We start from the raw sequence: 23,187 nt of genomic DNA, 5'->3' as shown, positions 1-23,187 counted from the left end.
CTGTACTCTTCCTTTTTAGCTTGGCCTTCCTTCCACTTCCTCTAGGTGCCCTTTTTTGTTTTCAGGACATCTTGGGCTCCTTTTCTCATTAGAGTTGCTTGCCATGGGACTTTACTTATCATTGTTCTGAGTTTATTAAAGTTGGCTTTCCTAAAATCCAGGGTACGTGTTTCGCTATTCTCGGCTTCGCTACTCTCGGCTAACCAAGAACTCAAGTCAAGGATAGTTGATCCTCTAGTTCTTTCCTCCACTTTCTGTAGGAGGAAGTTATCAGGAATTTCCTGGAGGGGGCATGTTTTGCAGAATTTGTCTCCCAACAAACATTGGGGAAATTGCAGTCCCACATTACTACTACATCCTGCTTCCTTGAAACACTGGCGATTTGCTTTTCAAAAGTTTCATCCTCGTCTTCTCCTTGATTGGGTGGCCAGTAGTAGACTCTGACCACCATGTTCCTTTTATTCTTTGCTCCATTTATTTTAACCCAGATGCTCTCAATGGGGCTACCAAGCTCATCCTCCTGTATTCTGTGCAGAGATAAGTGTTTTTCACATACAGTGCAACTCCACCTCCGTTTCTGTTCCTCCTGTTCTTTTTGAACAAGTTATATCCTTTAATTCATGTATTCCAGTCATGAGAGTCATCCCACCAAGTCTCAGTTACACCTATCAAGTCATAATTTCCCTCCTGTATTAAGAGTTCAAGTTTGTTCTGTTTGTTTTCCATACTCTGGGCATTAGTATATAGACATCGAAGACCATGTGCTTCATAGTCTGGCTTTCTTCCTACATGTTTCTGAAGACTATTATTGGGCGCTATTAGAGCTGTTCTCTCCGTTGCAGTGCATGAGCCTACGTCCATTGTTACCCCCAACATTACATCTCCCTTCTCCGTAGCATTCAGTTTAAAGCCCTCCTGATGAAGTTCTTCATGCTGTGGCCAAACACATTCTTCCCAGCCTTTGTGAGGTGCAACCCGTCCCTTGCCAACAGCCCATCTTCCAGGAAGTATAGCCCGTGGTCCCAGAATCCAAATCTCTCATCGGCACCACCTTTGTTGCCAGTCATTCACCTGGAGTATTTTTCGTTCCCTTTCTATCCCTCTTCTAACTACTGGAAGCAGAGGTGTCATTATTATTGGCCCACCTGGGTATGGGCCCTGAGTTTTTCTTGAGCTGTTCCCCAGATCTTCTGAGCTGTCCTAATTGCCATTTTTTTACATTTTCCTATTGACTTGCATTGGAAAAAAGAAATGGCCATAACTTTTTTATTTTGTATGATAAATACATGACATTTGGTTACCTGGTAACCCCCATAGAGCTTATTGAACCTGCTGAATTTCAGGCAGTTATGTCAAATGGCTTTTGTGCTAGTCACAGGTAAAATTTGCTATTTTCAAGAAAATCTGTCAAAGCAAAGAGCTATATATTTTTTGTGCTTTTTTTTGTTTCCTTCCACATAAGTGCATAGAGCTTGGGGACCTGGCAGCCCCCATGAAGCTAACTGAACCTGCCCAATTTCAGGCAGTTAGGTCCAGTGGCTTTTGTGCTAGTCAGAGGTAAAATTTGCTTTTTTCAAGAAAATCTGTCAAAATGAAGAGCTATATATTTTTTGTGCTTCCACATACATGCATGGAATTTGGGGACCTTGCAGCCCCTATGGAGCTGACTGATCCTGCCAAATTTCAGACAGTTAGGACTGGTGGCTTTTGTGCTAGCCATGCGTAAAGTTTCATTTTCGCAAAGACTAAAACAAAAAGTAAAAACTGCCAAGCCACACAGGGGATTAGAGATCCTAATCAGAAGGTATTTCAGGTGACCATTAGGAGGTCACTATCCCTAATCTCTGGTGTAGGGTTTTTTTGGGGTGCAAAAAACCTCTTTCCCCCTACTTTTCTGCTCTTACATGCCCACTGTTGGGAGTTTGCCTGCAATGGAATTTTGAAGAGGGAGAAGGAAGGGAAGAAAGAGCTCCATGTGAAATATTGGTATTTCATACAGCATCTGATTTCACTGCCCCGAAACCAGAACCTTTGGCTTCTGCAGAAGTTTAGTAGCTTCAGTACAGCAAAGGATCCAATCAGCCTCCACAGATTTCTTTCTCCCCTCCACTTTAATTTCGCCTAATTAGCTGTAGGACTCAAATTATTTCAAAAGGACTATGTGGCGTCATGATCGAGGAACTGCTAAGGCTTTTAAATAGGTTCCACAGTTTTAAAAAAGCTAGAAAAAGCCCTCCACAACCTCACCTCATAAAGTTAATTTAAGTACGTGCAATCCTTACAAACCCTCCTCAGCCTCCTAAATTTCTCTGAAGTACCACCTCTCTGAAAGGAGCCATTTGGCTTAGGGCATTCTCTCTACCCCCCCCCCGCATTTCCAATCACCATTCTTTTCTTCTTCCCTCCCCTCCCCTATCCTGTTCTTTCTTTCTCTTCTTTATTCCACCCAGAGCATATCTTGGGGAATTCTTAAAGAGAATTCTCTTTGGTGGGCAACAGAAGTTCTGAACTGTACTTGACTTTATACAAACAGACAAAAGGGTTGGGTTTTCTCCTTCTCACTCAAGCCTTTGAGAAAAGCGGGTTCACATGGTTGCAGAGAAACAAACTGGGGCTGTTTTGTTTGTCAGTTGCCATTATCCAGCAATAGGAAGGGCTGCAGCTCAGTGGTAGGGCACATGCTTGGCCTGCAGAGGTCCCAGGTTCAATCCCCAGCATCTCCAGGTAGGCCTAAGAAAGAATCCTGCCTGAAACTCTGGAGAGCCGCTGCTGCCAGTCAGTGTCAACAGTACTGGGCTAGATGGACTCAGGGTCTGACTCACTATAAGGCAGCTTCCTATGTTCCTGTGAACAGTAAGCTTTAATAAAAATAAGAGGTTTGGAGGGAGTTAAGTGCAGGGGGGAGATAAATACTGCTCATTTATACAATCCTATGTATGCCTACTCAGAAGCCCCATTATGTTTAATGAGGCTTACCCTCAGGAAAGTGTGCATAGGATTCCAGCACAAGTTATTTTTGCGGGGAGGCTTGCACCTTGATGCTCTGCATCTTAACTCAGAAATAAGTCCTGAGTTGTGAGCATGGTACTGCAGGATTAATACAGTGCCTACCCAATTCCATCTAATGAATTGACTACCCTTTCAGCTCAGTCCTGTGCATGTTCTGTCATTTGTGGTGTGTTGTTTAAAAATTTTTTGCATGAACTCTAGCTTCAGTGGTGAGGGAAAGGCACTTAGTACACACTCAGGGTTTCTCATAACTTAGCCCGAGTTTTGAAAACAGACTCATTGGCTGAATCCTGGTGAAGTCTTGGCACAAATGAAGTTATGGGGAGGAAGGTACAATGAGAGCTTGTGCATAACAACGAGGAGGTAGAGAGGAGTTGCACAAAACAAGACATCTGTTTTGATGAAGAGTTGCTGGAGGATGGTAGGATGAGGAGGGATGGTTGCATGGAGGGGAACAGAATTGGTAGGGAGACAATCTAAGTGCTCAGTGGTGAAAGAAAAACACAGTGACCAACCAGATGCCCACAGGAAACCCACAAGCAGGACATGAGTGTAATAGCACCTCCCCACCCATGTTCCCCTGCTGCTAACATTGGTGAAATGTAAATAAATTCTAGTCATTCTAAATTTGCATGCATGTATATCCTTCAGAAACTTTGCAGGTTTCTTGCCTGGGAGACACTTCTAATGACCTGTGCATTTTCATACAAATGTACCCAAAAAAAACTATTGGGGAAGGGGTGAAGGGAAAGCAAATCACTCCCTCCCCCAAATTAGAGAACTCCCTTTCCACATGAACTGCTGCACCTATCCTTCTGAAACTTTGCTGGTGTCTTACTTAGGGACAACTCTAAGCTGTCTGTAATTTTCAGAACAATAGTCCACAAGGAAAATGAGAGAAGTATGTCCTCTTTTGGAGACCTCAAAATGTCAAGGCCACCCTTGCACAATAATCCCTGTGGCTATCATTCTGAAATTTGGAGACATGATCTCCTCTGATAGGGCAATGAATCCTGAAATGTTTATCCAGTTCTTCCAAGTAATAAAAATGTTACTGGCAGTTCCCTGTAAAAGACAATCAAAATATAAACCCTGCACCTATTTTTCTGACATTAGGCAGGTGTAATCCCCTTCTAGGGGGCTACTATGCCTGATTTGATCATCCAGTTCTGTCCAAGAGAAAAAGTTACATTTTTAAAAAAAATTCCCATGGTAGTCAACAAGAAGCATAAAGACTAATTTTTCCAAACTTTGACTCAGGTTTGGTGCTGAGCTGAAGTGGTCCGACTACAAATTGGCCTGAGCAGAAGCAGGATGTTTTCCAAAAAGCTGAATTGGGGTCTCAGTTGAAGTGGGGTGGGGGGTCAGTGCACACTTCTTATGTATGTATGTCTGCATGTATGTAGTCTTTACACACACACAAGCTCACCACATGCACACACCACACACAAACATATATATATATTAGAGGTGCGCTCAGACTAGATAGATGCAAATTTGTGTTATGGGCCTGTGCCCCAGATCTTTTAAGAACCTAGCAACGCCCCTAACTGGAAGGATGGATGGGAAAACTACCTGGGCCCCAGCGTTCTTGAGTTTCCTTCCCAAAGGAGACGTGGCCTGCCCATCATCTGGAGCACCACGAGGAGCCGCAGCACCCTCCTTCGGAAAGGCTCCAAAGTGGGGCGCCAGCCGAGGACCTTCTTGCTCTGAGTCCTCTGGGGTAGCTTCTGTGTGTGTGTGGGGGGGGGTGATGGGAAGATTTGCACCTCAGCTATCTATGCATGGTAGTCCCAATCTGCACTGGAGTCCCGCATACTTACACTAAGGTAAACAAAATGGCGAGGATCAGCTGCATGCTCTACAGCATGCAGTTTACCTGCACCATCATTGTAAGGGAGGAGGCTGGGGGCAAAAAGAGCTGTGGCTCCACAGACCATGGGCTGCACTGCCCTGCCCTGCCCCTTTAGATCCCAGTGGGCATCAGCTGCCACAGCAAGGATGGGCAGATACCGTCTGTTTTCCAAAGAGGGAGGGAGGCCTGGGAAACGACAGAGAAGTCAGGCTGGTGTCGATACCGGGGGGGGGGGGGATTCTAAAACAGACTGGCCGTTTTGAACATATTCCTCCAGCGCTGCACCCACTGCACTGGTTGCCAGTCAGTTTCCAGGCCTGATTCAAATTGTTGGTGCAGACCTTTAAAGCCCCAAGCAGCTCAGGGCCAGTCTGCCTGAGGAGCGCCTCCTCCCACATGTCCCTGCCCGAGTGCAAATGCCGTCTTTGGAGGCTGTTCTCTGGTGCCGCCACCCACAAGGGTACAACGGGGTGGGGGGGATACCAGGGAAAGAGCCTTCTCTGTCGTGCCCCCCCCCACACACACACACACACGCTATCTGTGGAATATCCTTCCAGGGAGATCAGCTGACATCTTCCCTGCTTACATGTAGATGCCAGGTTAAGCCCTTCCTTTTGCCAGCAGGGATTTAATCTCTGATCCGTTGCTCTTATTAAATTTATTGCTGACTCTTTAATATATTTTAATATTGTTAATGTTTTGATCCTTTGATAGTTTATCACTATATTGTTTTGTTTATCATTTTGTTGTTCTTCTTTATAATTATAAACTGCCCTGAGGACTGTAGCAGTATAATTGTAAACAAACAAACAAACATTAAGCCATCACTGTTAGCATCTGTAGAAAAGCATTAATTGATTGCTAGGACCCAGCATGTATTTATTTATCAGGAGGGAATCATGTCAGGCCAAACTTACCTCCTTTAATTTTAAATTGGGTTTACCTCTTTGGCAGATTGTGGGAATGCTGTGGATGTGGTATAACTTGATTTCATTTAACGACTGCTAAAATGGCTACGGCGGACGTGGGCTACAGTAACAGAGGCAGAGTATCCAGATCAATGAAAGTCATCATTTCACGCTATTCTGCACTGGAGTACTGTGTCCAGTTCTGGGTGCCACGTTTTAAGAAAAACATTGACAAACTGGAGCATGTCCAAAGGAGGGCAACCAGGACGGTGAGGGATCTAGAAACTAAGATATAGGAGGAATGGTTGGAAGAACTGGGCATGCTTAGCCTGGAGAAGATTAACAGGAGGCATGAAAGCAGAGCAGGCCTGTCCTCTGTTGCACCAGAGGGCTGCACTAGAACCAGTGGCTGGAAGTTTCAGGAAAGCAGCTTTAGCTAAACATCAGGAGAAACTTCCTAGCAGTGAGGGCTGTTTGACAGTGGAACAGATTCCCTCGGGAGGGGGTGGGCTCTCCTTGGCTGGAGGAATTTAGGCAGAGGCTGGACAGCCATCTGTCAGGGATGCACCCTGCATTGCAGATCCTACGCTCAGCAAGAGTTTTGATGATGACCTCCAAGATCCCTTCTAACTCTGTAACTCTCTGAAAGGTGGGCAGGGGAGCAACACAGTTAATTGTGTCTTGTGCAAAAACAAAGTATAGGACTGGACACCTTGCTAGGACATCTCACATCTGGCAGAGGGCACTGTCATAGTGGTGTGGCTGTATGAGTTTTGTATCCTGAAGCTTGTTCTGGGATGCACACTTGCAGTTCCTTAATTATACATACTTACAGTAGCAATTATTGGCACGGGAGCAGCATGAGAGTGGCCCAACAGTGTTCATAAGGCCAGACACAATGCTGGGGCACCTTATAGGGGACAGTCTCCTGCAGGCGTGTCCTTTGAGGGGGTTTTGGGGAGGCGTTTTGAAAAATCCACACTTCCTTACTTTTAAGTGTGTCGTGCAATTCAAGCACATTGTGCAAAAACAGTTCTTTTGATGGGAGAGAATTTTTGTGGACAGTCTTCCAATCATATGGAAGACCCGAATTCCTATTTTGGGATGCAGGGGGAGCATATGAATGCCATTTCCTCATTGTGGTAGCTTTCGCAGTTCTGTGTTGAATGGGCAACTAGGAACCAGCTTCAGTCTCATCTGTAACACTTGTGTACGGTGATGATATGCTATGGAAGAATTTGTGGTTGTTATAAAAGCACGTGAAATATCCAGTTATCTTTACTCATTTCCATTATATGGGTGTCACAAAATGATCTGGCAGGCTTGACATCATGGATGGTGTTAGGAAAGTTCACCTGGGCATAGGCTCCGGATCTTCTGAGCTGTGCCCTGGATCTTTAGAGCTATCCCAATTGCCATCATCTGCCTTAATACAAGCCTGCTTCTTCCCTCTGAACTCAGTAGCCTTGCGCTTACTAGGGCCCCATCTACACTGGGCTTTTACTCTGGGGTGAGTGCGAGTCGTGAGTCCCTCATGATAGATGACACAGTCATGACTTCACAGCCATCTGTGGTTTTCACCCAGAAAAAGTGGAGTTCCAAGGAGTCCTTTTGGGTTTGCTGCAGGTTACCCTGAAGTTGCAGGCCATCTGTTCCTTCCCCAAACTGACTTTGCATCTTACAGTGGGCATGTTGTAGGCATGCGTAGTGCCTGCGTCACTCTGTGACACCCCTTTGCTCCCCCATCCCTTCGCAGCTGCGCAGTTACAGAGGCACAGAGGGGCGTTTTCATTTCTTTAATCACACTTTCGCACATTTTTGCAGCTTCGTTTCTTCACAACGGTTGCTTTTGGACTCAGTGCCCAAGGGCTGAGGAGGGTCTTGGGGGAGGAACAACATCGCTCCAGGCACCATTTTGGAATGATGGCTAGGCACGTCGCACTCATGCTTCTGAGTGCAAACCACTGCAAGAGTCTCAGGCTTGGGAACTGACAAACTTATGGTGCAGAAATGAAGGAGCACAAAACACCTAATTTTTACCTAAAACAGGGTCACAAAGACACGGCAGAGCCCCTCAAATATAAAACAGCCACTGAAGTCCCACACTCATGGGACTGCACAGCTGCACATTTCAGTATAATGGCAAAAAACGAGGGCACGGTGAGACTCTTAGGGAAGCGTGCAGTACATCGCCAGTGTATCGCAGGGCATGCTGACTCGAAGTGGCACTGCTGCGCAGTTGCAACGGGGTGGGGGGTCAAAGCACTGCCATATAGATGGGAGACCTTAGGACTCACCCCCTTAGCAGACTAATAGGGAGCGCGGCATGAAGGCACCAGCCTTTTAAACTAGAGCGGAGGCTGCCACCTTTCCTTCCACAGTCTGCTCATTATTTTCAGTAAGTCCAGAGTCCAAAATTGCCTAACAGCATCGCCGTCGCCCAGCGTTCTGCGTATGCCTGACTCTGCAGAGACCTGCCCAGCCGATTGCTCCAAAGCAATTACTTGTGGGGTTGCTGGGACAGGGGAGGCAGGGGGGAGGTGTCCTTTGCTGCTCTGCCTCAGGCAGCAAAATGTCTTGGGGCCAGCCCTGGGCATGGCTATAGGGACCTGTGGACTAGGAGAAGGCAGCTGAGAAGGTACAGGGAATTATGTGGGGTAGGGAAACAACTGGGGGTACGGAGAAACCTGTGGATAGGGAAACATGTTCAGGATTACATCACATTTACTGTGTAATCCTAAACATGTTTATTCAGAAGTAAGTCATACTGAGTTCAGTGGGATATACTCCCAGGTAAATGAATGTAGCATTGGAGTCTTACCCATTAGGAAATGTGCTCAGAACTGCAACCTGCCTTATCCACCCTGAAAATAGTTCCAATATCTGGATCTAGAGAGAAATCTGGGGATCGATAACTTCGGTAATTTAAAAAACAAGCAACCAAAAACACAGATAGCCATGCTGGTCCATGAGAAATAAAACCCCAAAATCCAGTTAGGCGATACTGTTGCGCTTGTTGGTGAAGCGGGGCGGCGGGGGGGGGGAGGGAGTGAGGATTTACTCAGAAGTAAATCCCACTATGTTTACTGGGGGTCACTCCCTTGTAGTTGTGTAAATTTGCAGCCTAAGGGCATGGGTCATTGTAATCTACAATACATCTCCACGCTCCCCCTTGCCAGCGTGCCCTGTTCAGTTTGCAGTTAATCGGTAAATGTCTAAGGTGCCAGGCAGCTCTCTCCTGGCCCCAGGCCCCCCCTCCAGCCCCATCTGGATTTGTTCCTGAAAGACCAAGGAAAAGCATGGGGGCCTAGAGGGTGAGTTTTAAGCAAGCACAATTTGGGACATTGCACAGTTCTGTCCTGAAAGCAAGCTTGCCCCTTCTAGGAAATTAAAATTATAGTAATCATTCCAAATTATGCACACAACTTCGTACAGATAAATTAGCATATACAAATTTGTTCCGTGTTCTGTCCTATGGGCTGGAGCCCTGGACCTTCTAGGTATCTAGCACCACCCCTGCTTCACTGGGGGGCCTGAGGAGGTGCCTGTCAAGAGGGAGGCCTGCGGGACACGCTCCCTGTTGGCCTTAGGCTGGCATCCTCAGTCCTTATCTTGAGACATCTGCTCAAGATGCATGCAGGCTTTCCCTAAAGGGTGACCCAGTCAAAAGACTTGCAGTGTTATTGCCAGCTAGTGATAACTTTATTGTTTTTGTATTGTTATATTTTTATGGTGATATTATTATTGATAACTGCTTTGATAGTTCTCAGGAATGTGGTATATAAACCTCTGTAATAGGTAAATGAACTGAAACAGATTTTGAGAGGTTGTCTCAGCTGGTGCTGCCAATCCCATGCGTACACCATTGGAAACAGACTAACTGGGTTTCTTTCCTCTTCCCTCCCCATCCTTTTTTCCTTGTATGTCATGTCTTTTTCAATTGTAAGCCTGCAGGCAGGGACTGTCTTGTTTTAGTGATTATATGTACGCTGCTCCAGGAACCTTTCAGGCAGAGGAGCAGGCTAAAAATACTATTACTACTACTACTTATGAGGGTTTATTCTGGTGGGAGCGATTAAAGGTTTTATAGCCATGGCAGCATTCCCTGGCAGAGAGATCTAATTGAGAATGTTATTAAAAACCATGGCAGTGAGTTCCATAGACACAAGCCTCAAAGTTAATCATTAAAAAGAAACGTATCTGGAATAACCTGCACAATATTTGTGGCAGTGGCGGGATAACCTAGAGTGTTTGTCTCACATATGAGTTTTAGAACTACATTCATTGACTGCTACAGCTTCTAACCAGAACAGGCCCAGAAAAACAGGACACTATAGAATAACCCCAAAACTGTCAGGAATGCACATTTTCTTCACATTTTAGCCCGGTTCACACGTAACAACAAGGGACTGCAGGCAAGGGAATGAGAACACTGTATTATTATCATGACATCTGAACCTGGAACTCTTGGTTGAACAACCCAGAGTTAACCCAACAATTGCCCATGGTTTGTTGCTGGTTTAACTCTGGGTTGTTTAACCCATAAACAACCAAGAGTTCTGGGTTTGGATGCTAAACCCAGTGGAAGAGACAAGCAAGCAGGAGTAATTAAACAAACCAGGGACCTATCTACACAACAACAGAAGGAGAAGCGCATCAGGGTATTCTCCAAATTTTCAGGAAATTGACTTTGGTCCGTCAGGGACACACAAAGCCAGAAAAGTGGAGTATACCGTACCTAAAATCCTGCTTTTCACGAGTCACACAGCACTTGGAATCAACATACTTCCAGGTCAGGGTGGCAGAATAGAACTGAATGTCATCAACCCCGCAGGGGCTGCTCAACCAGAAAGGCTTGTTTCCCAATGGAGAGTAAGTAATTCACAATTCTGAAGGCTAGAAACAGCACTGTAGCACTTTTAAGAATGACAAAAGGCAGGCTAGCGAATTGCCAAAGTCATTTGGTTCTTGATTTTACCCAACGTAAGGCAGATCAAGGCAGGCAGCTGTCCTAAGGCTTTATTGGCTAACACAAATATTACAAAATAGACTCACTGGATTTTATCCATTGCATATATGAACACCAGTAATTCATTCAACTGGTCCCAAATTATGGTGTGTGTCCCCGGCAAAGGCATGGTACCTTCCTTCCCTTGGTGGACTGGTTCTCTTTCCAGGTTATAGTCACAGCATCTCTCCAGCTTCAGTGGTCTGGCATCCCAGAGGCAAGGAGAGAGGCAGCAGTGAAGTCAGCAGCTTTTGGTAGTGGACTCTCACACCAGGCCTCCACTGGCATCCTCTCTTCCTGTTTCTCCAGCTGTCTTTTATAGTCCATTAGCAGGGCCTTGCAGCAGTCTGTCCTGTAGGCTTAGGCCATCCCACCTATGCTGATTGCCTACACTTGTGGGAAATGCAGCATCACCATCCAGTCCTACCATTCTCTGCTTAAAGGATATTCCCATGGTTGCTCATAGCAAGCAGCCCTATAGCTTGGCAGCTTCTAGGAGCTGCTGTGTCCAAGCTTTTTCCTCAGGAGTAAAGGCATGAAAGGAAGCTGCGACAGGTCACACCTAACTCCTTGAAGTAGAATTCATCTTCCAGTAGGTTCCCAGTACAGCTAGATACTCATTCCCCATGAAAGCACCGCTACCAGCGCAAAAAAGCCCCATTCCAACAAACAGTCAGGGAGTTCTAGCTCCAATACCCCTTTCTCCTTCTCTGGCCACTTCTCCCTGCTCACAATGACAGGCTCCTCTGCTCCCATGATCCCGATACCGCAGTAGATCACTACTGTCATAAAGCCCTATGCGCATTTGTTTAATGCCAAAGAAAAAAGTATAAGCGCCTTGTTCACTCACATTTCTATGAAGAAGCCAAAATCCCAAATTTTCCAATACACCATCTGAAGGCTCCCCATGAGAGCACACCACCACCCCAGTTTTGCCCAATTCCAACAAACTCTCACAGTTATAGCTCCCACCCCTTTTTCCCATTCGGCACACTTTTCCATGAAGAAGCCAAAATACCAGATTATCCAGTGCAGCATCCGAAGGCTCCTCATGAAAGCACCTCATCACCCCACTTTTGCACCATTCCAGCAAACTGACACTGAGTTATAGCTTCCAATCTGTTTTTTCTGCAAGCATCAGAGAAGCAAAGTAACACAAACATCAGAGAAGTAGCGAAGTAATGCAAGGATCAGACAAGCACCAAAGTAAAGCAAACATCAGAGAGGCAAAGTAAAGCAAACATCAGAGAGGTGAAGTAACGTGCCATCATAGAAGCGAATTAACACAACATCAGAGAAGTGAATTAACGCAACGTAAGAGAAACCAAGTAACGCAAACATCAAAGAAGCGAAGTAATGCAAACATCAGAGAAGAACATGACGGCTCTCAATGGGAAAATGGAAGCTAGTTACTCCCACTGGCGAAAAGGAAGTGCAGTGCAATTCTGAAAGCTCAAAAGAGCGCAGTAGCACTTTGATGAGTCAGAAAGGCAGGCTAGTTATTCTAGTTACTCTCTCTAGGTATAGTAGTGCCAATGGGGAAAATTAGTGAATGGGGGGGGCACCCTTTGACCACATCATTGCCAGGTCACAAAGGCACCCCCAAGAGTTAATGTGGAGGAATGCAGCACACTGCAGCAGAACTGCCAGGGAGCTGCTTTAACTGGGAAAAAAATTGAATAAAACCACTTTCTGATAATGCAGCTTTTCAAGACGGAAATTGCTGGCTCACAGCACTCTGGCCAGAATGTCATGTGCCATGAATGACCTCAACACATCCCCAATATGCAGGAAATCCCCCGTGAAGATAGCACCCAGGAATTGCCATGATGTGCAAACTAGGTCACTATGATATGTTGGGAAACTGAGCATGACTTGGGATCATCCCTAAATGTGTATTAGATACATTAGATCATCACAAGAGACTGGAAGGTATAACCATCCTGGGAGTCTTACTGAGAGGATTAAATGAATATCCCCACCCCCATCGCTTCACTGTTTCATGAAATCTTTGAAGTTGGATCCAGATTTACAAAGAGATTTCCCCACCCCCTCCTTCCCACGGCAGCCCCTCTGGCTCCCTGAAAATGCTTCACAGATTCAGGAAACCCTGCTGAATGGGGTGAGCTGTGGTGTGGAGAGAGGGGGATTCCCCAAAATCAGGCAGAAGGACCTCCTGTGAACAGAAGGCAGATCCTGACCCAGCCTCCAGTCTTTCTACAAAAGATTTCCTGTTGCATAGTTTTAGAAATAATTTTGGAGGAGTAAAGGCTGGACAGAATTATATAAACACCTTGTTCAAAACATTCTAAAATAATTCATAAATTCATAATTCAATTTTTCCAATTTCTCACAAAAAGCCAAATAAGATCCTTGGGAAAAAACAGAAAGGAGCATTTTTTCCAATTTTTTTCCAGGCTTTCACAGCTCTAGGTTGCAGAGATTTCCAGATCCATCTGGCCATTGGAGTTTTCCTACCTTCCTTGTTTGCACTTCTTTGTTTCAACCAACATCAACATGTAACATCTGTTACTTTGGCCTTCCCCTGATATGTTTGCTGTTGTTGCTCTTTTTACTGATGTTTTATTGCTGTTTTCATTACTGTTTTATTGTGCTTTTGCTGTCCTTACTGTCTTTTTACTTTTTAAGACCATATCGGTTTTTATTGTGTTTTATTATTGTACACCACCTTGGGAGGGCTTCTGCCCTGAAAGGTGGCCAAGCAGCGGTGTAGTGCTGGGGGAGTCACACCAGGGCTTCGCTCCTGCATTTTTATTGCAGCCAGCTCCCAGTTGGGTCACAGTCCGCTGCTGCTGCAGGGCAGATGCGGCGGGAGAAGGAAGGAGCAGAGGAAGGGAGTGCTGGCGACTGGCAGCTGCCCCTCGCCTCCCACGCAGAGCTGGCCAGACAAAGGGGGCAAGAGAGGGAGCCTGAGGGAGCTCTGCAGCCTCCTCTCATGCCCCCTATTCTCCTCCTCAGCAATCGGCTTCTCCACCTTCCACCCCCTGAGCAGCCACCACACCTTGCAATTTGACCATCCCCAGCCAGCCCCTCAGCTTCCTGACCCTTTTCCCACCCTGCTGCCTGTCCCCGCTCCGTGCCTGCATGCCCGGCGCTGCCCTCGTCATCCTGCAGCACCAGCCACCTGTTCAGGGGTGCTGAAGGGTTAATATGAGTAATGTGGGAGGGGATCTCCGAGAGGCCGTTCTGCCTTTTCCTTGTCTCCTCCCTCTACTTTCCTGTCTTCTTCCTTCCTCTTCCTGCAAACGATGCTGACCTCAGCCAACTTACCTTGAGATGTAAGTTTGTTATATCTCCAGTAAAAGTCTGTCCCTAACCCTAACCCACCACTTGAGTGTGTTTTGTCTACATCTGTGGCTACTGACGGGGGGGGGCGGGGGGGCTGATTCAGTTTACTCCCCTAGTGAGTGTAGTTATGCTTGCAGCCTTGTAGGGCAATCCTACTTGTCTATTCAGAAGTCCCATTATGTTCAATGGGATTTACTCCCAAATAAGTGTGTATAGGATTGCAGCCTTAAAGGAGTTGTGGGTCACTGCAGACTAAGTTCCGTTTATTTTAAGGGGGCATCTCTTCACACCTGGTTGCAATGGCTCTTCATAATAACAAAGATACTATGATTATGTTATTGTTATTATTATTATGTTTCTTGAAATAAAAAGGACTAACCTTTTTAGTCCACACTGGTCAGCCACCTGTCAGGGATGCTCTGACTTGGATTCCTGCATTGAGCGGGGGTTGGACTCGAGGGTTTTACAGGCCCCTTCCAACCCTACTGTTCTATGATTCTATGATTAACCAAGTAATATTTTCTAGCACGTTACTGGACATGACTGTGTGTGCGTGTGTTCTTTTCAAGTGGGCCTTTTAATAATTCTGAATTAGGGTGACCAGATACTCCAAACAAAGCGACTTGAAAGCTCATTTGTATTGTATAATCTTACAAAGTCGTGTGATCTTAGAAGGGGGCGTGGCTGTGACTATCATGAAGGGACCCTGCACTTCTGAAATGGCCACTACACCACTGTGGCGAAGAAACGTTTTAAATACATCCTCAGGCCTCATGGGGTTGCTGGTTCCCAGACCTTGGCATAATACATTTCATGGTGATGTGAGGCCCCTGTATGTTTTGTTAATCATCATACATTTTATACACCTCTGTTTTACAGGTATTTATTGTACCTATAATGGCTCCATTTCTCCATCTCATCTGTGTAAAGGTCCTTTGAGACAGCGCCTTCTCCCTTCACAGTTTGCCCAGTCACTGCGTTCATTGCATGAGGCACCAGCTGGCACCACATGGATCCAAGGAGCGTTCGGAGTCAGCCCCTAGTGCTCTGGCTTCCTCCCTGTGAACGCCATTCAATATCAGGCAGTTTGCTTTGTTTGGCATATATACTAAATATATTTTTATTTAAACAAGCCTTAAATAAACTTGATTTTAAGTATTTGTATTCTTTTATAGTGTGGATCACAAGAAACTCTGGCAAATTCTGAAAGAGATGGGAATACCAGACCACCTTACCTGTCTCCTGAGAAACCTGTACGAGGGTCAAGAAGCAACAGTAAGAACCGGCCATGGAACAACCGATTGGTTCAAAATTGGGAAAGGAGTACAACAAGGCTGTATATTGTCACCCTGCTTATTTAACTTATATGCAGAGTACATCATGAGAAACGCCGGGTTGGATGAATCACAGGTCGGAATTAAGATTGCTGGGAGAATTATCAACAACCTCAGATATGCAGATGATACCACCCTAATGGCAGAAAGCGAAGAGGATCTCAAGAGCCTCTTGTTGAGGGTGAAAGAGGAGAGTGCAAAAGCTGGTTTGAAACTCAACATTAAAAAAACGAAGATCATGGCATCTGGCCCCATCACTTCCTGGCATATGGAAGGGGAAGAAATGGAAGCAGTGACAGATTTTACTTTCTTGGGCTCCAAGGTCACCGCAGACGGTGAGTGTAGCCATGAAATTAAAAGACGCTTGCTCCTGGGGAGGAAAGCTATGGCACACCTAGACAGCACAGTAAGAAGCAGAGACATCACCTTGCCGACAAAGGTCCGTCTAATCAAAGCTACGGTTTTCCCAGTAGTAACGTATGGCTGTGAGAGCTGGACTATAAGGAAGGCTGAGCGCTGAAGAACTGATGCTTTCGAACTGTGGTGCTGGAGAAGACTCTTACGAGTCCCCTGGACTGCAAGGAGGTCAAATCAGTCCATCCTAAAGGAAAACAACCCTGACTGCTCATTGGAAGGACAGATAATGAAGCTGAAGCTCAAATATTTTGGCCACCTAATGCGAAAACTCTCTGGAAAAGACCCTGATGCTGGGAAAGACTGAGGGCAAAAGGAGAAAGGGATGGCAGAGGACGATATGGCTAGATAGCATCACTGATGCAATGAATATGGACTTGAGCACGCTCCGGGAGAGAGCGCAGGACAGGAAGGCCTGGCGTGCTATGGTCCCTGGGGTCACTAAAAGTCGGACACGACTGAACAACAATTCTTTTATATTCTTTACTATTCGCCGCTTGGGAATCTTTTTTAGATACAGAGCGGTTTATGAATTCTGTAAATAACTGAATAAATGATAGTAACATTAATTGCTGCGCTAACTATTGTATTCTTATTTGTTGTATAAATGTCTTAAATCAACCCTGCCCCCCCGCTTCATAAACAAGTTCGCCTCCCTTCTCATCCGCTGTAGGCGGCGCTCTCCTGGGTTCTGCAGAGTGCCCTTAACGAAAGATGCTGATTGCGTTCTGACCTCTGGAAGGAAGAGCACCTCTTCGCCCAAGGCCATCCCACTACCCTTGCCCTTCATGGCAGAAGGCTGGAAAGGAGAGGGGCCCCCAGACCCCTCCAGACTCTGGCCCTCTCCCAGCAGTGCATGGACCACCATGCCAACTTGGACTGTGTTTGCTCTGTGGGCAAACACACATGACCTTTCAAAGTGACTGGCAAATAAGCCAAAGTCCAGCCGTGACATTCAGTACCATAGTGCAAGCAGACTACCTCAGGCTGGGTCAAAAGGGAATGAGATAGGATCCCTAGAGACTCTCTAGAGCTAGAGCACAGGAGGCCAAAGGCAGCCAAGCTGGAGTTTATTTATTTATTACATTTATATCCTGCCATTTTTCCTCTTTAAGAAACCCAAGGCGGCATACATAATCCTCCTCCTCTCCATTTTATCCTCACAACAACCACCCTGTGAGGTGGGTTGGGCTGAGAGTCTGTGACTGGCCCAAAGTCACCCAGTGAGCTTCCATGATGCATTTAACAGTGGCATAGAGGGGAACGTTCTGCCCACGTGGAGTCCTGCAATCCACTCTCCAGCTGCCCACCCCAGTCCTTGCTTTTAGAACAGACATGAACTCACCATCCCATAATTTCCTCCTGCTCCACTCTCCCCATTCTATCATGTGTGAGGCTGCCAATCCTCTCAGAGGGAGGACTTGCTTATACGTACATACAAATTTAGGAATGGGAGTTGCAGTCCAACTGCATTGGGAGGGCCACACGTCCTCCACCCTTGTCCTGCACACTCCTGCCACGTGGTGGGTATTTCATGAGTCCAGGATAGCAATCAAGCAAACATCCTCTTCCAGATATTGCAGTTGGGTGAGCCTGGAGGTGAGCTATCCTCATGAGCAGATACAGCCCAAAGGACCCCTCTGTCTTTGCAGGATCCTTTTCCATTCAAGGTTTCAGCCAGTAATGTCTTAAGAGGAGCACAATCCTATTCAAGCAACCCAACATAGACTTTGCTTGAACCTCACACCCAGCACAGCACCTGCCAGCTCAATCCCTGGGTTGAATCCAGATTTACATTGGATCAACTGTGCTGGTAGAAGTGGGCTTCCCTGACCCCTTCTTCCCACAGCAGCCCCTCCAGTCCCCTGAAAATGCTACATGTTGACCAGGTTTACACATCACCATTCCTGGATTGTTTCCTGATGTGCAGACCCAGGAACTCTGAATTGTTTAGGGGTTAAATGACTCAGAGTTAACCTAACAATTGTCCATGGTTTGTTGCTGGTTTAACTCTGGATAGTTTAGTCCATAAACAATTCGGTTTCTGGTTTTACACATCATGAAACAACTCAGGAACTTCTGCCATGACATGCGAATCATTCTAGAGAGTCAGGAGACACTGCTGAAAGGGGTGAGCTGTGGCATGGAGTGAAGGAAGACCCCTAAAACTCAAGCAGAGGGCCCTCCTGGGAGTGGGGCCCGTCCTCTCGAGGAGGGCCGATCCTGGGCTCTCGCCCCATGCCGGCTTGCAGTGCACAAACGGCTGGGCTAAGCCAATCCCCGCGCCCCGAGCCCCACGGAAGACGCCTCGCCCGCGGGGTGCCCAGTCCTCCGCCGCCCCTCCCGTGCCCGGTCTCGCCGAACTCACCCAGCACCACAGGGGGGGTGTTGTTGGACAGCGCCGCTTCTGGGGTGGCGCTGGGCGGGAAGAGGACGTTGAGGAGCCAGAAGGCGCCTCCCGGCTGGAAGAGGCAAAGCGCGAGGGCCGCCGCGGCGGGCCCAGCCAGGCTCCCCATGGCGGCGGCACTGGCAGCGGCAGCCCCCGCCCGCCTGGTCGAGCAGCAGCCTGTCTGTCTGCTGCAGCCGGCGCGCGGCGGCGGGCGGGGCGTCGTCGGCAGAGGCTGGGTGCGGCGCTGCCCACGGGGCTGTCTCGGGCCGGCCTCCCCGGCAGCGGGCGGCGGAGGGCGTGCGCGGCATCCCGGGGCGGGCGGCCCAGCGCGCAGCAGCAGCAGCAGCGTCCCGTCGCGGCCGGGCGCGGGGAGCGCTCGCCCCGGCCGGGGGCGGCCTCGCCGGGCTAGCCGAGGCCGGAGATGCCTGCGCCCGCCCGCCCGGCTGGCGAGCCGGGAGCCCCCCGAACGGGATGCCCGCGCGCGGCGAGAGCTGCGCGAGCCCCGGCTCCGCAGCGGCAGCCTCCTGGGCGGGCGCGGCCCCCTCTTCGGCGCTCGAAACGCGCGCCGCGGGGGAAGCGCGCCCGGCCGCGAGGCGGAGCTCGCGCCAGCGCCTGGAGCGCGGGCGGCGGGAGGGCGACGTGGCCTCGGCCGCGCGTCGCCATCCTGGCCGAGGCGCTCGGAAGGGCCCGGGGCGCGGAGCCCGCGGGAGGGGCGCTCCGCTGGGGCCGCTCCTGCCGCCCGCTTCCTCTGCCTGCCGGGGCCCCGCGGCCTCGCCCGGCGGAGCGAGGCCTTCGGAGCTGCCCGCGGAGGCAGGCGAGGGCCGGCGCCCCGTCGGGTCGCGCCGCCCCTCTCCGCGGCGGCCCGCCTCCCGCTCCCCTCCGAGCCGCGGCGGGGCCGTCGGCGGGGGGGCGGGGCCGGCCGGGCAGGCCGCCCCGCGGGGAGCCCGCTCGCCCGGAGGGAGGAGCGCTCCCGCCGCCCCGCCGGTGTGCTGCGATCCAGCCCAGGCCCGCCGGCTCTGCGCGGGCGGAGGGCCGCGGGGAGGCCGGGCGGCAGAGCGGGCCGGAGGCGGAGGGGTCGAGGGGGGGCAGCGGGCAGCCCCGAAGCACCGGCGTACTCCAGAGGCGAGCGCGGCGTGGCCCGGCAGGGTAGGCCGGGCGAGGGCTCTCGCGGAGGGCTTCGCCCTGGGCAGCGCCAGAAGCGCCTCGCGCGGGCGGACAGCGCGCCCGCGCGCTCGTCGCGCAGCGCAGCCGCCGGCCCAGGGCGCGCCCGCCGCGAGCGCCCGCCGCGCTGGCCTGCGACCCGCGGGGGCGGCGCTGGGGCTGCTTTCGCGCCCTCGTCGGGGTGGTCACGAGGCTCCACGTCGCCTCCAGCCCGCTTCAGCGCGACCCCGCGGGGAGAAGCGGCCGGCGCGGGAGAGCGGCTCGTCCGCTTGGCGGCGGCGTCGCCCCCCGCAGCTGGCCGCTCTCGCTCGCCTCTGCCCGTCCGCCCCGCCCAGGGGGCTTGAGGCCAGTGCTGGAATGGGCAGAGGCGAACAGACTGAGGCTTCCTCCGGATAAGAGGGATGTGCTGGGCGAGGATATGCGGCTGGCGCTGGGCTGGGCTGGGCTGGACTCCCCCAGCCCAGCAAGGGCACAGCTTGGCCGTCCGCCTCAGCCGGAAGCTTCCTCTGGGTGCCCCGGTGGCAGGGCACCTTTGACCCGCTTTGCCTGGTCTGCCTGCTCCAGCCCTACCTGGAGGAAAAGGGCCTGGCGCCCGGTACTCATGCCCTCGCCACCTCCAGGCTCTGCACGAGAGGCTGCCTCTGGAGGCAATCTGGAAACACCAAGTGGCTGCTCGACTGCCCAGAGCCGGGAGACGGGCGCATATTTTGCCACCTGCACTGGCCGCGCGTTGGCTTCTGGTCTGCTGTCTTTGCGGTCCTAAGCTGCTTAAGGCCACATCATCTCAGAGCCCACCTCTGGCCTTGTGAATCGGCTGTGGAAGCCTGCTACCCTCTGTCTGGTCTGTACAACATCTCAGCGGGTGAGGCAAGGGATGGATGAGGGCAGTGGTGAATGCCTCTTTACAGCAAGGTGTGCTTCTATCTTGCCTAAAAAAGGCAGTGGTAAGATCGGGGGGGGGGGGGCCTCCCTGAACCGCACTGCATTGGTGCATTCCCAGCTGGTCATCAATATTCCATCCTTGGGTAAGGGGCTGGAGCGTGTGGTGGCTCCTCACCTCCAGGGATTTCTGGATGAGACGGATTATCTAGATTCCGTTCAGTCTGGCTTCAGTCGTGGTTATGGGACAGTGACCACTTTGGCCACCTCGGTGTACTAACCACACCAGGAACTGGACAGGGGTGTCCCTGTTGATTCTGCTGGAACTCTTGGCAGCTTTCAGAACCATCCACCATGGTATTCTTTTGAGGCGTCTGTTATACAGTGTCCCTGGTCCTTCTCAGAGCAGTGATTTCGGAAGGTGATGTTGGGGGATTCCTTTTGATGCTTCTGGCCCTCAGGGTTCCATCTTATCCCCCCTGCTATTTAACATATACATGAAACCACTGGGAGAGACTGCCTGCAGTTTTGGGGCAGTGCCAAATGCTAATGACATCCAACTCTTATCTCCCCTCCATCTAAGTCCAAGGAAGCTGTTCTAGTTTTTAATTGGTGGCTGACGCTGGCAACGGACAGAATGAGGGTGAACAAATGGAAGGGTAATCCAGGCAAAAGGGGGGCTCCTGGTTAGTCAAAAGGTAGATCAGGCTCACAGTTTGCCTGTGCTCCCGGACTCAGCCCTGAACCTGGATGCCCAGGTCCGGTGGCGGCAAGGAGTGTGTTTGCGCAGCTGAGGCTAGCGCACCCACTGTGCCCATTCCTAGAGACGTCTGATCTGGCCACGGTCATGCGTGCCTTCATTGCATCCTGTTTGGAATACTGTAAAGTGCTCTATGTGGGGTGTCCTTCGAAAACTTTTCGGAAACTTCAGCCAGTCCAAAATGCTGTGGCCAAGCTGTTGACTGGGGCCTGTTACAGGGGCCATATGACTCCCTTCCTAGGGCAGCTTCACTGGCTACCAGTCCGTTTCCGGGCACAATTAGGAGTGCTGGCTAAAAGTGCTATACAGCTGTGAAGGTAGGCCTGACTGTATCGAATGAAGGCTCCAGGCATAGATGGCCTGATAGGCCAGGGGGGTTGTGAAGGGCCTGGCCAGGCCCTGTAAGCAGTTTGGTTCAGGCGAGGTGCCTGATGGGACTGAGTGTGTGTGTGTGTGTGTGAGACCATGAGAAGGTAACTGTAACTTGCTTGTAAGCAAGAAATTTCTATCCACCGAAGTAAGCTTATCCCTAAAAATATGAAGGCCGCTGTGCTGATAAGACTGTGCTGAGTACTAATTGGTTTCTGAGCATGTGTTGTGTGTTTTTCTTTGTTCTCCAACTTTCAGTCTGTATAAATGCATCCTGTTGTCTTTTGGGGAGAGAGAGAGTTTCATCTGTCTCTCCCACAGCCGTGATGTGCTTTAATAAATTTCTGACTGTTCAACCTAACCTGCCTTGGATATTTCCTTCACAATTTGGTGCTGTGACTCGGATCCCAAATGCTGAGGAGAATTGAACCAATTTCGACAGCCATTCACTGAACATCCCAGAAGCGCGCACCAAGGCAAGAGACCTTTTGAAATCTCTAAGTCTGGGACTCAGTGTGGGGCTGCCCGTGGGACGATTCTGCCTTGGCTGACGGGATGCCGCCTTTAAAGAGACAGTCAGTAATTTAAGCCCTTGGTAAGGATTTTTTTGGTTTGTTTCTTTGGGTTACAGAGGACTGTGGAATATGGCATCAGGTGAATGAGAGTTGCCTTGTGTGAATTGAGGTAAAAAGGACCAGGGCAAATTATAGACACTGAAGCCTTGTGTGAGTGAGTTTTCCTCCTTCCCTCCATGGCATGAGCTGTCCGACAAGACACGGACCTCCTGAATAAATCATTCCTGAATGGAGATTGCAGTGAGCGACCCGACCTTTCCTTCACTCCCTGCCATGGTATGAGCTTCCTAGACTGCAAGTGACTGAAGGTGCCTCCAATTCAGTGAGATTCAGTCTCTGCCTGTACCTCCTGATTGTTTTCCTGTGTAAACTGAGGATGGGTCGGATTCTTCAAAAGAAATTCCACAGCCCCCAAAAGGATGCCTTCAATGTGCATGTACATTAATTTTGGACCTAAGGCTTGCAAGTTTTTGGATGAATGGAAATTTTTGACCCTTCCAAACAATTCCTCTTGGTTGAGACTTTTGATTTGGACAGAACTGTGCATTTAGAGGGAGCCTTGCAATCTTGGGGTCCAATGTGGCACAGGGTCAATGGGAATGCATTCTTTGATTGGTATGTTGAGACGTCAAAAAGGTCAACCAAGTCCCAGGGAGTGGAGTCTTAAGGCTCCCAAGACAAACTGAAAGACCAAGCACACATTAGAAAAATCTCTCACGTTGCTGCCACGTTTTTGTAGCCAAGTTGAGCATTAGAAAAATAAGTGTGTGTCGTGTGTCCCCCCCCCCCCCGGCCAGCCGATGGAAACACTTCACACCTCTGAGGCACTTCACCCTCCCGCTCCTCCCCAGAACTTCTAAGACAGCCGAGAGGTCTGTAACTTCATCAACGCCTGTTCCTTTCTATTGACCAGAGACCTTTTGTGTAAACTTGGTTGCACTATCTTTGCTCCCTGACAGAGTATATTTAGGTATTCATGAGCCACTTTCCTGGTCTTCCAAAGCTGTATCTGCTTTCACTGCTCCAAAACAAGCACTGCTCTAAAAAAGCAACTTGAAGGTCCTAATTATTCCATGCACTCTCTTCTTTCTCGTTCTCTCTCTCTGTGTATACTCTTGTGCTCTTAGTGTGCTCACCTAAAAGCATGGAAATAAGAACTGACTAGGGTCACTGCCTTGTTGTGGCGAAGGGGCTTGCGTAACTCAGTGAAGCCATAA

At 49.5% G+C, this 23,187-nt stretch overlaps 1 protein-coding gene and 1 long non-coding RNA gene across 3 annotated transcripts in view; one reads left to right on the top strand and one right to left on the bottom strand.

The window, feature by feature from the left end:
• Window positions 1-18,413, bottom strand: part of LCAT (lecithin-cholesterol acyltransferase) — a 49,966-nt gene extending 31,553 nt beyond the window's left edge. For both annotated transcript variants that reach the window (XM_084812354.1, XM_084812355.1), the window contains exon 1: window positions 18,206-18,413. In XM_084812354.1, the coding sequence (XP_084668480.1) occupies window positions 18,206-18,353 (148 nt within the window). In that variant the 5' untranslated portion in view covers window positions 18,354-18,413. The remainder of the gene's footprint in view (window positions 1-18,205) is intronic.
• Window positions 14,037-16,404, top strand: LOC146339181 (uncharacterized). Its single transcript, XR_014784645.1, has 4 exons — window positions 14,037-14,079; window positions 14,969-15,171; window positions 15,265-15,364; window positions 15,462-16,404. It is a non-coding gene; the product is annotated as an uncharacterized LOC146339181 (long non-coding RNA).
• Window positions 18,414-23,187: the final 4,774 nt, after the last annotated feature.

The sequence above is a fragment of the Heloderma suspectum genome, chromosome 8 (genome assembly GCF_057233095.1).
Source record: "Heloderma suspectum isolate Gila_16-S chromosome 8, 16-S_ref, whole genome shotgun sequence".
In the NCBI taxonomy this organism is placed as follows: Eukaryota; Metazoa; Chordata; class Lepidosauria; order Squamata; family Helodermatidae; genus Heloderma; species Heloderma suspectum.
The sequence above is the reverse complement of the archived record's forward strand: the minus strand, read 5'-3'. Positions and strand labels throughout refer to the sequence as shown.